We start from the raw sequence: 14,968 nt of genomic DNA, 5'->3' as shown, positions 1-14,968 counted from the left end.
TAAAATACAATCTTTTACAATGTTACAAGAATTTGAAGCCATTTTTATGTGCAAATGGTCCCAGATTCATTGATTTGCAATTCAGCTTTTACAGTTTGGTCTAGTCTGAATGTATATATCAGTAACATATATATATATATTTAGAGAGAGAGAGAGAGAGAGAGTTTGCAATGTTTGCAATGTTTTCCCATCATCTCTTCGTCCATTACTTTCAAAGGGCTGCCCTACATAAGGTGTAAACAGGACCTAGGCACTGGCGACACAGTGGACATGTGCCAAATTCTCTGAAGACCCTGGAGGCACACTGTGCGCACAAACAGCGGTGGCCACATGCGAGGAGTATGCTCGCGGGCACGGAACAGCACACCACGCAGTCCTCCAGACGTTCATTACCTGAGGAGTGGAGAGAGAGTGTGTAAGTCTGCGTTTTTTTTTATAGCGAACTCAAAGCTATTATTAGCGGAAATAATAATCTTAGTAAATCTTGAAAAAAATTGCTGTTTTGCTAAATAGAAGTTCATTTATGCAGAATGGAGTTATAATTTTATTCCAGTAGGCAAAGTGGCCAATGGCGCAGTTTGAGCTCTTGATTTCTGGGTGAGTTCTTACATGTGTTCTCCCCGTTGTTGTGGCAGAAGGGGAACGTTTGGGCCTGCTCCTCTGGATACTTCTGGGACATCATCTCCGTTGGCAACACGTCATAGCCACAGCTCACCTCTGTGGCATCGATGGTGAGGACAGGGCATGATCTGCGTGTGCTGAACAAGCCCTTCTTCTCTGATCCTGTAACAGGAATAGTGACAAGAAAACGCTGTCAGTCGCATTACTTGTGGTAATGATTCACAACTGTGCGTGTCTTGGTTGTAATGCATTAACTGTTGTTTTTACAAGATGTTTGCATCATTTGATGCCAAAGACTGATTATGTATGGCATAAAAATGAAAATGATGTGTATGTAATTATGACTGTAAAAAAACAAACAACAACGACAAAAAAAAAAAAACCTGTAACCTCACCGATTAAGAGAATAGCATTGGTCTGCCCATAAACGTCGATCATCGCCCAGATTGGCTTGTGCGTGTTCACCTCCGTTCTCGTCATATGCGTTACCCCATCGCCTGTCTGGACGCGCAGACAGCCACTGCGACAAACCCAGAACCTGAGAGCCGAACCCGGTAAACATTGATGCTCTGGAACTGGTATCGCCCAGTACCCTTCAGAGGCCGTCAGGTCGGGGATCGCGAGAGAGGGCAGAGTCCTGGACCCGGGCGCAACGCTGGTGAAGCCGATTCGCAATGCGCCATGCCACCCCACGACAGCGCGCTCGATGCGCAGACACACCTTCTCCTGTATCCTCACGGGTCGACTGCTGAAAACCAGCCCGTCTCGGAAAGACTTTATTTCTCTAGTTGCTCGTCGATCACCGTCGCTCAGGCTCACTAGTTGCCCCTTAGCTTCCGCGTTAAAAGTCAGAGGTCCCAGACAGCCGTTTCCACAGCCGCAGCCTCGGCGAGTCCCTGGAGGTTACACACGATTGTCAGCCAACAGCCGTTAAACTTGCTTTGCTCGTGACCAAACGGGTAAAGAGTCTGTTCGTTGCTAACCGTGCTAGGGTAGCCAGTTCAAACAAAGCTTTAAACAAAGCATGCAGACACAATTGTGTTTCTCTTTACATTTTTACGGTGTAATTGCACTGAATTGCCATCTGTGCTGAACTTAAGAACAGTATTATTATAACTGATATCACTGTTTACGTTGGAAATCCTGACGGTTTTTTTCTTACCCTTATGGTCACCGTAGGTTCGTTTACTTTTCTCACAACAACCTAAGGTCTAATTGATTTTTAGTACTTCCTATATTTTAAATCTCAATCAGATATTTAATCACATTTCATGCGCGTTGTTTTCTTTTAGATCTAGCCATCGGAGGCAAGACCGCGGTTTCGCTTTCCGTGTGCAATAAGCTTACAGTTGGAAGTTTACAGCACGTGATGACGCTGCATCGCTTATTGCATGTGGAAAGTGAAAACTAGGACTTCAAATGGATCAGTTACAGATTGTTTATATTCATGCATTGTAAAACACAATTTATAGATGCTAATAATATCACGCTGCTATCTGGTTTTTATGACTAATTAAACTTTGTGTGACCTGAAACGGAATGAACGGAACAAAAAATCAAACCGCCAAATAATTCAAACTGAGGAAGGATACAATATGCATACAAAAATTACGCATTCAGGTTGTCCTGATTTAAAATATCCGATTTAAAGTAGGCTAAGTAATGCTACTTAAATAACAACAGGATTAATAGAAACTCTTTCAATAGAATTAATAGAAAAGAACATGTAGAAATCAAATAAAACGTTTAAATATCTTAATAAAAATAATTATAAACGTATACACATATAAGTATCTATATACAAGCTATTAATAGGGAATGTATTCGTCAGAAAATCCTTAAGCAGGAATCTTCAAATGAAATCTTAGCAAATAATATGTCCTCGTTAAATTAAAACAAAGCGTAATTTAAAAGATAGGTAACAGTGCTGAAAAGTCTTACCCATTGTGTTGGATGTCGTCTTTGCTCTTGTCATTTTTGCTATTAAACAGTTTGTTCAGATTCGTATCTTAGAGCAAGTTAATGTTTCTATCTGGAAGGGGGAGTGTGCTGGCATTTTATAGGGGATAGCGCACGTGCTTCTGGTTTGAACCCAAAACATTTTTCACCGTAGGTCGCAGGGGAAGGGGATTGGCCTAAATACGGTGGGGTTGTCCTTGGAAAATTACCGACTTTCAAAAGAGGCTTTCAACTTAGCTGCGCCTACTGGCAGGCTTCCAGTAAACAGTGTTAAACGTGACGCACCTTCTTTTGAAAAAGAGCGCCCGTGCGGGTCCGGGGAGATGTGCGCGTGTATTCTAACACTCTCTTTCAAAAGAACGGGCAACCCAAGGGGAGCATCAGAACAGTTTAGATTCATAAAAATAAGATTTTAGCTTCCCATTTATATGATCCAATTTAATAGAATTTAGAATATTTTAGCAAAAAATATTCGGGACCTTTCTCTCTACGCAAGCACCATCATTTTAAAACTGGAAAAGACTGCCTTAGATGTCAGAAAAGTCAGGATGTCAGGAGATTCTGAACACAGACAGGACAGACAGTGTTGCGGCGAATTCCTCTTCACCACTGTCTTCTTATCGCTTTGTCATTCTTCAGCAGAATGCTTTGAGTCCTGCCTGCGGAATGCCATGCAGTTAAATACTTAGAAACACAAATGAAGTGCTTTGTCTTTAAGCTCACATTTTATTCCTTGCGTTCACAGAAGTTTATAACACAAGTCAGCCCAGGCGCTGAGGTATTTAAGTCAACATTGTCCGTATCACCCTCCGCTGTATGTGTTGTGGAGTTTTCTGTCTGTTTATAATTACAGCACCTGACCTGGAACCCCATCCGCTGTCTGACCCGTGTCTTCTGGTAATGGCATCATCTTCCGGTGTTGTCATCCCACGAAATCCGGTGACTACTAAAGAGCCTACAATGATGCTGTTCTGGCTGTCCTAGAGCTCTCTTGTGCTTCTTTTGTTCACACGTTACATTTTCACTGATTGTTACTTTGTGCTCTGATTATTCTTGCTAGTATTTTGACTCAGAGTTCTGATTTGCCCCTTTGTACTTCTGTCCCTGTACACATGTAGACAGACCTGTGTAAATAGCTTTGTGTAGTTTTGTATGTGGTCCTCTTAATTTGGGTTCTTTGTGGTACTTAGCACACCAGGTGTAGTGATGGTCACTGTTTCTGCTGAGTTTTGTTCTTATGTGGTTTAGGGTTAGTTAGGGAGTTATGAAAGTGATTGTGCCCAACCACCCTTTATTTCTTTTTTTTTTTCCAGTGAGGTTAGTGAGATTTATCTTCTTGTACAGTTAGTTTGGGGATGTTGTTGTTTGTTTATGTCCTTTTTCAGCATTGGCCATCTCAACATCTTTCTGGTGTGATTGTCTTCCATGTGTCCTACAGCATACCCATTCATTATTCCATTTGGTGCCGGTAATGAAGGCTGAAGGCAGCCGCCCTACCCAGGACTGGAATCCAGGTCTGACAGGAGGTAAACGTGAGCTCTGACCACCGGACCGAAGGGCCAGCTGTCTGGCATAGCAGCCAGAACATCCATTTAACCTTCCTAAGTGACATCTCTGTCACAGTGTGTCTGTTCACGTTGTTATTCGGTTTACCACAGTTTAGTATAGTTATACTATAGCTAGTTAGTATAGTTATACTAAGCATAGTTAGTATAGTACAGTTTAGTATAGTTATTCAACGTTTACCCATCCACCACTCCATCTCTATGTTATGTCCTAACCTAGACTAGGTCATAACGTGTGTTTTAAATGTTACATCTTTCACACATTTGGTCGTTTGAACAGTAAACAGCAAAGCCATCCATTATGTAAATGCTGACTGCTTGAAACATACAAATAAAAATACTCAGTATGCGTCTTTCCCCAATGAGTCAGCTGATTCTCCCACCCTTATTCCTATCTAACCTTCTCATTAAAGGTGATAGATCTATTATATACAACCACTGTGAGTTTCCAGTTTGCTGTCTGCCACATCAGCTTGTTCTATTGTGTTTTGTTATTGTTCTTTGTGCTTTGTTTCAGTTTTGGTTTTGTTGTTAATAAACACGTTCATCACAGAAACTCGCCTCAGCATCCCACTTCTACGTCACATCTCACCATTACAGAAACACCGACCGCCGAAGGAAGCCGGGAGTTTCCTTGCCGTTGGGAGGTCTGCTATCGGGGGCTGAGTAGTTGACACTGCTGCCCAAGCACACCGAGCAGCAACGAAGACAAGAGACATGCGGCTCACGTGTTTGCCAACATGCTGTAAAACACCACATCTGTGTCAAAATCTTTCTGCTCATTTAGAAAGCTCATAATAGCCTTGTTCCTTCCCGCTTGTCTGACCTTCTCCTTCCTTACAAACCCACCCATACTCTTCGCTCATCTTCTGCCGACAGGCATTTTTCAGATGAGCTCCTCGTCTCTGGAATTCTCTTCCTCCACGTGTCCATCGGTATATTTCTCTCCACATTCAAAACACAGCTCAAAAACCTACATCTTCTCTCCAGCTTATAACTTACCACCAACATAAACCTGTTTCTGTTGGAATTTCCTTAACATCATTACTGAAGTTTTTCAGTCCTAATCAGATATTTTTGTCAGCTCCCTTGAGCCAGACTCAAATATAGCTTTGTTTGGAGTTGCATTTGTCACATTACTATGCAGATTATTATTACTTGATTGAAAGTAAGCAAAAGCATCAACTCAAACTAAAAGAAAGATGCAACACCTTCATCTGGGAAAAATAAAAAATTTTTTGAGAGGGAAGGTCAGTAAAGTTTATAATATATGACAACCATTTAAAACATTTATTACATTTTGATTGTTTGTTTATTTGTTTTTGTTAAAAGAGCAGTATTGTACACCTTACAGAGTGTGTAGTATATTGAAAATACATACTGGCTGTATCTTGACTGGAACATATGTTTATGTTCCAAAAGTCCCATATAAAAAGATTTTTAAAAAGTATCCAACATGAACTTTTTTATATTTTCACTATTATTTTAACAGAATCATTTGTCACATCATCAGCAGATTCATATGAAAGACATAAACAGAGCAGTTTATAGATCCTTGAAAGCAATAAATAAATATTGTTCATTTGTGATTCTTGCCCTTTTGGCATGGAGATGCTTAGCTTGTTATTAATCTTTATTGCATCTTTATGGCATCTTTATTGCAATCTTGGCAACAACATTTAATAAAAAAGCTGGGAAGATGTCTTGTACATCCTGTTTGTCTACTGATGATAACCTCTGTGCTTCTAAAACTGGAGAGTGCTGATTAGTGGAATTTGAGGCAGTCCTGGCTGGCTGATTCAGTACATGTGTCAAGCATAAAACTTCGTCCCTGCACTTTCACTCTCCAGTCTGGGCACCTAAGAAAAAGAGTCCCTCCAGAAAAAATAAGAGACCACTACAAAATGATCAGTTATTAACCTTTCTTTCAAATTCCAGATAAAAATATTGTATTTTAGAGCATGTTTTTTTAATGAAAATGACTAATGGTCAAAATAAAACAGTTACAGAAATTTCAGACCACAAATCATGCAAAGAAAACAAGCTCATATTCATTTATAAACAACACAGTACTAATATTTCAACTTGGGATGAGTCAAGAAATCAATATTTGGTAGAATAACCCTGATTTTTAATCACAGCTGTCATGCGTCTTGGCATGTTTTCCACCAGTCTTTCACATTGCTGTTGGGTAACTTTACGCCACTCCTGGCAGAGAAATTCCAGGAGCTCTGCTTTGTTTGATGGCTTGCGACCATCCATCTTCCTCTTGATCACATTCCAGAGGTTTTCAATAGGGTTCAGGTCTGGAGATTGGGCTGGCCATTATAGGGTCTTGATCTAGTGGTCCCTCATCAACACTTTGATTGACCTGGCTGTGTGACATGGAGCATTGTCCTGTTGAAAAAAACAATCATCAGAGATGGGGAACATTGTCAGAGCAGAAGGAAGCAAGTTTTCTTCCAGCACAGTTTTGTAAGTGGCTTGATTCATGTGTGCTTCACAAAGACGAATCTGCCCAATTCCAGCCTTGCTGAAACACCCCCAGATCATCATCAATCCTGCACCAAATTTCACAGTGGGTGGGAAACACTCTGGCTTGTAGGCCTCTCCAGGTCTCTGTCTAACCATTACATGACCAGGTGTTGGACAAAGCTGAAAATTGCACTCATCAGAGAGGATGACCTTACTCCAGTCCTCTACGGTCTAATCCTTACAGTCTTTCGCAAACTTCAATCTGCCTCTTCTTTACTTCTCATTGATGAAGTGCTTTTTTCTAGCTTTGTACAACTTCAGCCCTGCCTCCAGAAGCCTGTATTGAACCATCCTCGCTGTGCAATTCACCCTAGCTGCTGCATGCCATTCTTTTTGTAGGTCACTTGACGTCATCTTACGGTTGTTAAGTGACATTTGAATGAGGTGGCGATCATCATGGTCGATAGAGAGTCGTTTTTGACCTCTGCCAGTCTATAGCTGTTGTTGTCCCATGTGTTTGCTGCTTGACCTTGTTCTTATGAACCACAGTATTTGAAATTTTCAAGATGGAAACAACCTGACACTCACTGTATCCTTTTGCCAGTAAAGCTACAACCCTTCTTTTTGGTATGCTCTGTAGCTGTATTTTGACTACACTTACTTTTTGGGTAGTCCTAGGACTGCTTTTCCCATCCAGCTGGTTCTATAACAAGAGAATAGTGATGATATATATATAGTGTTTATTTTTAGACTGTCAAGGCACCGCACAATGGCACCCAAAATGTTAAACCAAAATCTGATTGTACAGTATATATAAAACATGTCAGCTCTGGTCCTAAATACCAAGCGTAGCACTTCACCCTTGAACTTTCATTTTCCAGCCTGGGCCCCTATGAAAGGTGACTCTCCATGCACAAGAATTTCCACACAGAGAAAAGCTTGACATGTAGAGACATTGTAATCTTCACTGATGTTTTGGTAAAATAAGCCTTCTCAACAATGGCATGTTGGTAAACAACACAGCTCCAGCAATCCAGATGGGGAATATTAGCACCCCTAACCATGAATTACTAGTTTAAATACAGCAAGTGCTTGTTGGACCATTTCCAAGAAATCACATATTTCTCAGGTATTTGTTATCTGACTAAAAAGTGCACACTCAATAAATTTCATTTTCAATAAATATCACATAATTCAGGTTTATAGTTCACTATAGCATTTAGAGAGGGTGAAAGCGAGAGAGAAAGACATGGTATGTCAACTATTAGGATTAATCAAATATATATTAATAAAATATATGCATGCTTTTGCTCAGTACGCACTACTTCTACACTGTACTGGGTAACTCACTTATACAATCCTGCACTTGTGTATTTCTCCAGATCACATCTACAACCCTAACCTGTTTATTCCGATTTAATGCAATTTCCTTTGGATTCAAAAAAGTGTTATCTTATCTTATCTTATCTTATGTTTTATTAGCTCGATGAACATAACACTCAGTATGAAACTGAAAGTTCATCCTTTATTTCTGATCCTACAGGATTACAATTTAACCTGCTCAATAAGAAATTGAGATTAGGAGGGCGGAATGCTGGCTAATAATGTATGAAATCTATGGGAGTGACATTAAATAAGACACAGGTGACTAATCTGGCCAAGTGAAAGACCATTCAAACCAAGGAAATAAGGGAATACTGGAGTTGTATAAGTTTTTAAAGTGTGCTTTCTGTGAATTGCCATATTTAAGATCTCAGTGGAACTCAGTGCAAAAATAAATCATCCCGACGACTGTACTTTTAATAAAATACATATTTGATATATTTTAATGGATTTTTTTTTAGGTTTTTTTTTTAGGATTTTAGAGTTATTAATAATGAATATATTATGTTGGACATATCAGTTTAAGAACCATATATCCATTTGTCTAGCATGGACACATTATGAATAAGAGGGGCATATATACTAATCAGCATGTATAACTAGCACAGTGTTGATTCAGTTTGATATAGTGACAAACAAAACAAAAATCAAGCAAGGAATTAAGAGGAGTATTGTACATAAGTTGATTCAACTGTGTTCTCTGTGAATTCCAGAAAACTGTTTTGAATAATATATGATGATAATAAAGGATAAAACATAAATGCCCAAGCAGGTCTTCAGTGACTAATATATATTCTATAGCATTCCAAGACACATGTTTTTTTTACATTTCCAGGAACTCTGCTTTGTGTGTGTATGTGCATGTCTGGGTGTGTGCAAACGAATCTCATATGTTGAGGCTCTCTGACCATGTCCTTATCTTATAATAGTTCTATGAACATAACACTCAATATGAAACTGAAAGTTCATCTTTAAACATTTAGCTGACTCTTTTATCCAAAGCACCTTACATTTACAACTGAGTACAGTTTTTGAGCAATTGAAGGATAAGGGCCATGCTCAGGGGCCAAACAGTGGCAACTTGGCAGCAGTGCAACTTAAACTGGGAACTTTCGGCTCACTAGTCAAGTACCTTAACCAATGAGCTACCACTACCTGTTTACTTCTGATCTGATCCTATAGCCTAAGCATTGAAATTAAATCAGTTCAATAATCAGTTTAGGAAGTGTGGATGCTGGCTCTTGTTTCTAATAATGAATGAAATGACTACTCTGGTGAAGTGAAATTTAAAAAGATAATTTAAACCACGGAAATACGGGGAATACCAGAGTTGTATAAGTTTTTAAAGTGTGCTCTCTGTGAATTCCAGGGGCTTGTTCATATCAGTATCTCCAGAGAAGTATTTAAAAGGTAAATTTCCCAAGTGCACCGATCCTATATATTACATATTATACAGAACCTACATTATTCCAAGAGACACGCGTTTTGTTCCCACACCATCTAAATCTAATATAAGAATACAACTTTTCGTTTCTGTCTTTTGTATGTACTGTAGGCATAATATTCATATAGATATATGCACGTATAGGTAAAATATCAGAAACCTAAATAAATGAATAATTTTCGATTGTATAGCAGCCTAACTAATTTCATTTGCTTCAGCAAAAGCCTCTCTGCTATAGGACGATTTGGCGCTATTCAATGGAAAATTTCTTACTTTCATATTTGATGTATCGCTAATATTAGTTAGAACCCGCACCTGCACCTTTAAGAAAGTCGGTGAGTAAAACTCATAAGATAAAGTTTCCGGATTTACGTCAGCCTACAGTGTGGAAAATTACTGCGAGCCAAAGCAGTCGGATACGTTAGACGTGTTTTGGGAACTAGCTGTGAAAGTTAATGATAAACTGTCGTTAGGCTACAAACTCTTACAAGGCTACAAATAATCTTATTCACGGTATTATATGTCAGTCTGCGCGTGTCCTCTCCTACTGTATATCCTAAGATGAGGTCGGACGTAGGTTACACGATTCTGCTCGACACGCTCTAAAGTAGCACGTTGTCTGTGCATCCTTTTCATTTTCTGGAAGCACACAATTCCACTTGTCGTCTGTCTTCTGTGTTTTAATTAGCTCCATTTTTCAGATATAGTGATATCCTACGACCTAGTTGCGGGTATTGTAATGAGATGGGATTCATGTGCCAAAAGACGACGGGTTGCTATAGATTTGAATGAGGCTGACAAGTCTTACTAAGATGGACAGAGTAGGGGCTCCACTGACATTTGTACTACCTTTGAGACATTGACATTTGAATTATTGGTGTTTTTTGTTCTGTAATCTTGTTAATATAACTGAAAACATACATATTTCTTCATTCTCAATACTTGTTTAAATTGTTTCTCTAATAACTTATTTATTCATAGGGAATGTGTTTCTTTGATTATAGTAAAATGATCACTTAAAAGGTCGCTGTTGTTAAAAAATGGAACTACTCATATTTGTAGGGTCACAGAATATATATATATTTTATATACATATCTTGTAATATACAAATTGTGTTAAAAATCAAAATTAACAAAATGGATAACTTGCACTAGTTGTTAGAAACAAAAAGGAAACATGAACTAAAAATTTTCATCTGTTCTTCAAATTTACAATTTTTGATTTGCAAAGGAAACACTTCAGTTAGTGTTTCTGTTGTTGTTTTCTTACATTTTCGTATAGTGTGATAAAGAAATGTTTAAGGTATAAACACAGAAGCAAGAGAACAGCACTCTCAATGGAGAGTCCCAACTCTCCCTGTAATAGGTTGAAAAGTGACATTTTCTTGTTTCACTGCCAGAAGCCACACAGCTCATCACATACAGTGCACAAGGAAGCAGCCTCCAGGGACACAACAACCACTGTACAATAGGAATGAACCAATTTCAATTGGGCTTTCCTTTTTGATCACTAGGATCCTGGGAACCAGGGCATGTGAAAATCCATAGTTCATATCTTAGCTTCTTACCATTTAGAATATTGGAAAATTCTAAATAGCAATCGTGTGCAAGGTACTCTGCTCTTCTTCTTCCCAATACTCTCACCTTTCTGCTAACCTTCATTCACTGGCCATTCATGCTGGTGTCTGCCAGTATGCCACGACTTCCCTAAAATGTCTGTTATTTTCATATTTCAGTAAACAGACATTTGTAAAGCTTGTTTGTAAAGGTTTGTAAAGCTTGACAAAATGCTAATAAGCAAGAGGTCATTTGTTAAGCCAAACAGTGCAGATGCACCTGTTCTTAATTAAACATGTTTCACAAGAGAAAGAATATCCATAGGCTAAGCACACTGATACCTGCCATCTCTGAGGGCTGGAGTGATGTGACAGTTAAAAGTGTGAACGCTTAAATTCCTTGAGCAAATACACAACATAGTCATAAATAAATATTATACTTTTGGGTAGACTAACAATCCACTGACTACAACACATTCCTATGTTTTACCGAAGCCTGCTGAGTCTCTCACAGCTCGGAGAAGCATTGCATTAAGTTCTGCTTGGCATTTGACCCCCCTGGGGAGGAAAAGTCCCATCATACACGTTGAGGCATATGGTAGGCGGCAGCCGTGCCTGTCAGGATGGTAAAAGTTGATGCTGGGCTTCTGGGGGAATCCCAAGGCTGGAACTTCATCTGTTGCAGTAATGAATGCTAGGAGCTCTCGGAAAGATAATTCTGTTTTTTTATCTGTGGGGTGGTTGGGAAAATGAAGCTTGTTTTTAGCATATATTTCAGATATAGTGCATACAGTTACACACAAACATGAGATAAATCCCCCAACTATGGTCCTCACCCTCAATCATCCTAAGCACCAGCTCCCAGTAATAGACAGTCTCCTCTTCTTCCTCTCTGCTCTTGGTTCCTTCCCTACTCCAGTTGATTTGGAAAAGGGCCGTGATTGAATTTCTGGATATGGGTTCATTCATGTTGGTAAAAATGGGAAGGAAATCAATCCAGTTCGCTTTCACTGTGTCCCAAAGCCCACCGTATGAGTTCATGCCCTCCATGAACTGGACAACCATACTCGATACTCTGAAAATTAACAAAAATTAGATTTGTTACAGTAAGGTTGGAACAAAGCTGTAAAGGCTGGTTTCCTGACAATTGGTGAAGCCTAGTTTTAATGTAAATTGCAGGGCCAATGGGAAATAATCATTTAAAATAGTCTTTAGTCCATGCATAGTCTTTATCTGGGTCTAGAAAATTGACCCAATGGTTATTTCTCCAGGAACAGAGCAGAACACATCTTTGATGTATTAAGCGGAGTGCGCTCCTTTGTATACCTGAGGTAAATGTAGTGCTTCACAATGTAGGAGTAAATCTTAGGAAGGTCTTGGATGGAAATCTTTGGTCCATAAATGCCCGGAAAGCCACAGTCGCAGATCCAGTCTCCTAGTTCTCTTTGCAGGGCACAAAGGTGTTCACTTGTCCTGCAAGACAAAATCTAAACAAGGGGAGACTGAGTTAGGTACGGACATTTGCAAACATTACCATGATGAATAAACAGTGGCCAATACACAGGCAGAGAAGCAGATAAAAAGGCAACTGAGCAGGCAATCAAACAAACACATATTTACTTTTTGTACTTTTTCCTGGACATCAGCATCTGGAATTAGACGCCAGTCAAAGTCGGCGAGTTGAGTGTCCTGATCACACATGAGCAGGTAAAGACAAGGGTCTAGAGCCTTGAGTCCTGGTCCTCCATGAGCTACAGACCAAGCAACCAGCTTTCCGGCCTGCTTGTACTTGTGCTGCTGCAAAGCACTCTGGTCGTAAGTGAAGAATAAGTGTCCCGGCTTCCCCTCAAAAATACCCAGACTGCTCTGTACCTCGATCATCAGAAGTCTGAAGTAAATGCAAAAGGAGAGAAAAAGACATTTTAATCAAATTCATACACATGAAAAATAACTAGCTAACAAGGAGGTCTTTAAGTGGTGAGTTTATATTACACTTCTAAGAGCAATTTAGAGTAAAACTGTATTACCTAAAAAACTCCCTTCTTGGACCGCCATTGTCAAAGGCTTCCTCACCGACAAACTCAATGTGAGGGGTTTTAGTCCAGTGAAAGTTGCTGCTAGACATAGCTATGATGGCGCTCTTAAGGAGTCGTTTCCTCCTGATGATCACGTGGACCTTGCTGGAACTGAGATGTTGGCACTGAAACACTCTCAGCAAGAAGGTGACATCCATCTCTTCCTAATGGCAGCAGTGGAAATATAGGGGTCAGTGAGGCTACGCACTTTCTTCAGAATCACATCTGTATTGTAAAATGTTAATAAGTGAAGTATAAAAGAGAAATTGCACAGTATTTTTTGGATACCACATGGTATCAGGGTAACTGATACTATGTCATTCAATTTGTCATTCTTGACAATGTGCAGCAGGGGTCTGAATAGTTACCATTGATAACTGAAGATTCCTGTTTTGGAGGTTTCTGTTGGTTGTAGTCTGTGTGCATTTGGTTGGGTCTGGTCCTTGTGTATATACTGGTGAATTGACATAAGATGGAGCAAATCTGGCTCGCCATGTTGATGCTTCTCTAAGAACTCGTCTAGTATCTGAATACAAAAGAGGAAGAAAAATCAGTAATATCATCATATACCTCTAACGTGCATACATAGAGTGCGTGATTACGACTTCATCATTTGATCTTTCTTGTTCTGATACAACTGTATAATTATCTGAATAATTAAAGCACTGTGCCAGAGAACCGCAGACAACGCCAAAACTGCACATACAACTGCATTTTACCTGAATGTACTTTCTCGCTGGACACTGTCGTTGCATCACTGTCAGTCAGGCTTTTGGAATGTAGTAGCTCGTCTGGGCATGAAGTGCGAGCCCCCTTTCTCGAACCTGGAACGCAAAATAAACACAAATTTGATTTTGATACTTTTACTTCCTAGCCATTTTATTACCGTTTAGCGCCATGTTAGTTCATTAATTTTCGTGAGTGTTAGCAGAAAGAATAAACAGCATATTTATTTACGTGCAAATGATCGCTACCTAGAAGACGCACTGCGCTCGTGTTTCCATACAGATCCAAGAAAACATAGAGCGGCTCGTTTAGACTGAGCTCTTTTGCCTTCATGCAGTATTTCTTCCTATCCGTTCCACGAATCAGCACCAACGATGCGTAGTTCAACCAGAATTCCATTTCTGCGCCGGGTAGGCACACCTCCTCGGGAACCGGCACGACGCGGCATCTCGGCGTACCGTGCATGTCCGGTAAAGTGGTTGGCGGTATCAGGTTCGGGGGGTTGTTGGTGAAACCGATGCGGAGGGCCCCGTCCCGCGACGATACTCCACCTTCTATACGTATGCGAATCTTTTCATTTAGCTTAACTGGACGCACGAGGAAAACCAACCCATGCCTGAAGGACGAAGTGTCCCTCGTCGCGAGGCACCCTCCTTGGGAAATCGTAACGAGCTGTCCTTTGGCCTCTGAAAGGAACCGAATGGGACCGAGACAACGACTCCCACAAACGCGAGCGTGTTTCTCTAGAAATAAACGCACAGGGAACATGCGTTATCGTACGAGCAGAGAATAGCATGTTGACTGGCACGGCTGCATCTCACAGCTCGCACAGACGGACATAAATGATGTGTTGCGAGTTTACCATATTACGATCATCTCATAAACCATTTATACTCACTCATGTTGCCTCTTCCTTTAACGTCTCTGAAAGCGTCGCGGCAGCTCACCGTAGAACACGCGAGTAGTTATGCGACTGTCTGCCGTGAGTGAGTGTGCGCTTTTCTCTTTCCACTTGACTCGTTGTTTACCTCAAATGACAAAACGAACGCTAAGAGAAGCGAAATGGGCCGGGCTAAGGCCACCTGGAGAAAACAGAAGGAGAACTCCACTGTCAAGTTACATTCTTTATATACGGGTCACATTCTTCATTTACCAGCAAAGTCT

General features: G+C 40.2%; 2 protein-coding genes and 1 long non-coding RNA gene across 4 annotated transcripts in view; 1 reads left to right on the top strand and 2 right to left on the bottom strand.

Annotated features, from left to right (window-relative positions):
- LOC113586701 (E3 ubiquitin-protein ligase NEURL3-like) overlaps window positions 1-2,914 on the bottom strand; it is a 3,003-nt gene extending 89 nt beyond the window's left edge. The window contains exons 1-4 of the mRNA XM_027025036.3: window positions 2,563-2,914; window positions 1,017-1,517; window positions 610-783; window positions 1-393 (exon numbers count right to left, since the gene is read on the bottom strand). The exon at window positions 1-393 is cut by the window's left edge and continues 89 nt beyond it. Coding sequence (XP_026880837.3) covers window positions 212-393; window positions 610-783; window positions 1,017-1,517; window positions 2,563-2,596 — 891 coding nt within the window. The 5' untranslated portion in view covers window positions 2,597-2,914 and the 3' untranslated portion in view covers window positions 1-211. The remainder of the gene's footprint in view (window positions 394-609; window positions 784-1,016; window positions 1,518-2,562) is intronic.
- Window positions 312-5,830, top strand: LOC145652721 (uncharacterized). Of its 2 annotated transcripts, XR_014118964.1 has the most exons (5): window positions 312-415; window positions 636-731; window positions 3,434-3,519; window positions 4,019-4,106; window positions 4,746-5,830. It is a non-coding gene; the product is annotated as an uncharacterized LOC145652721 (long non-coding RNA). The 2 variants fall into 2 exon arrangements; XR_014118963.1 differs by lacking the exon at window positions 4,746-5,830 and having other exon boundaries at window positions 4,019-4,661.
- Window positions 5,831-10,512: 4,682 nt separating this feature from the next.
- Window positions 10,513-14,968, bottom strand: LOC113586703 (G2/M phase-specific E3 ubiquitin-protein ligase-like). The gene is made up of 9 exons (XM_027025038.3): window positions 14,703-14,968; window positions 14,053-14,547; window positions 13,798-13,902; window positions 13,447-13,604; window positions 13,031-13,242; window positions 12,624-12,891; window positions 12,330-12,490; window positions 11,840-12,078; window positions 10,513-11,733 (listed from the first exon to the last, which is right to left on the bottom strand). The coding sequence occupies exons 1-9, from the start codon at window positions 14,704-14,706 to the stop codon at window positions 11,483-11,485; spliced, it is 1,893 nt and encodes a 630-aa protein (XP_026880839.3). The 5' UTR covers window positions 14,707-14,968; the 3' UTR covers window positions 10,513-11,482.

Source organism: Electrophorus electricus, chromosome 20, assembly GCF_041902795.1.
Source record: "Electrophorus electricus isolate QZ-2024a chromosome 20, ASM4190279v1, whole genome shotgun sequence".
Taxonomy (NCBI): Eukaryota; Metazoa; Chordata; class Actinopteri; order Gymnotiformes; family Gymnotidae; genus Electrophorus; species Electrophorus electricus.
Note: the sequence above shows the minus strand (reverse complement) of the source record. Positions and strands in the feature narration are given on the sequence as shown.

Excerpts from the sequence above, each read along its gene's own strand:
- LOC113586703 (XM_027025038.3), bottom strand. Across the intron at positions 13,605-13,797 it reads CAGCGAGAAAGTACATTCAG|ATACTAGACGAGTTCTTAGA; the intron begins GTAAAATGCAGT and ends TTTTGTATTCAG. Across the intron at positions 12,079-12,329 it reads AAGCACTACATTTACCTCAG|AGTATCGAGTATGGTTGTCC; the intron begins GTATACAAAGGA and ends GTTAATTTTCAG.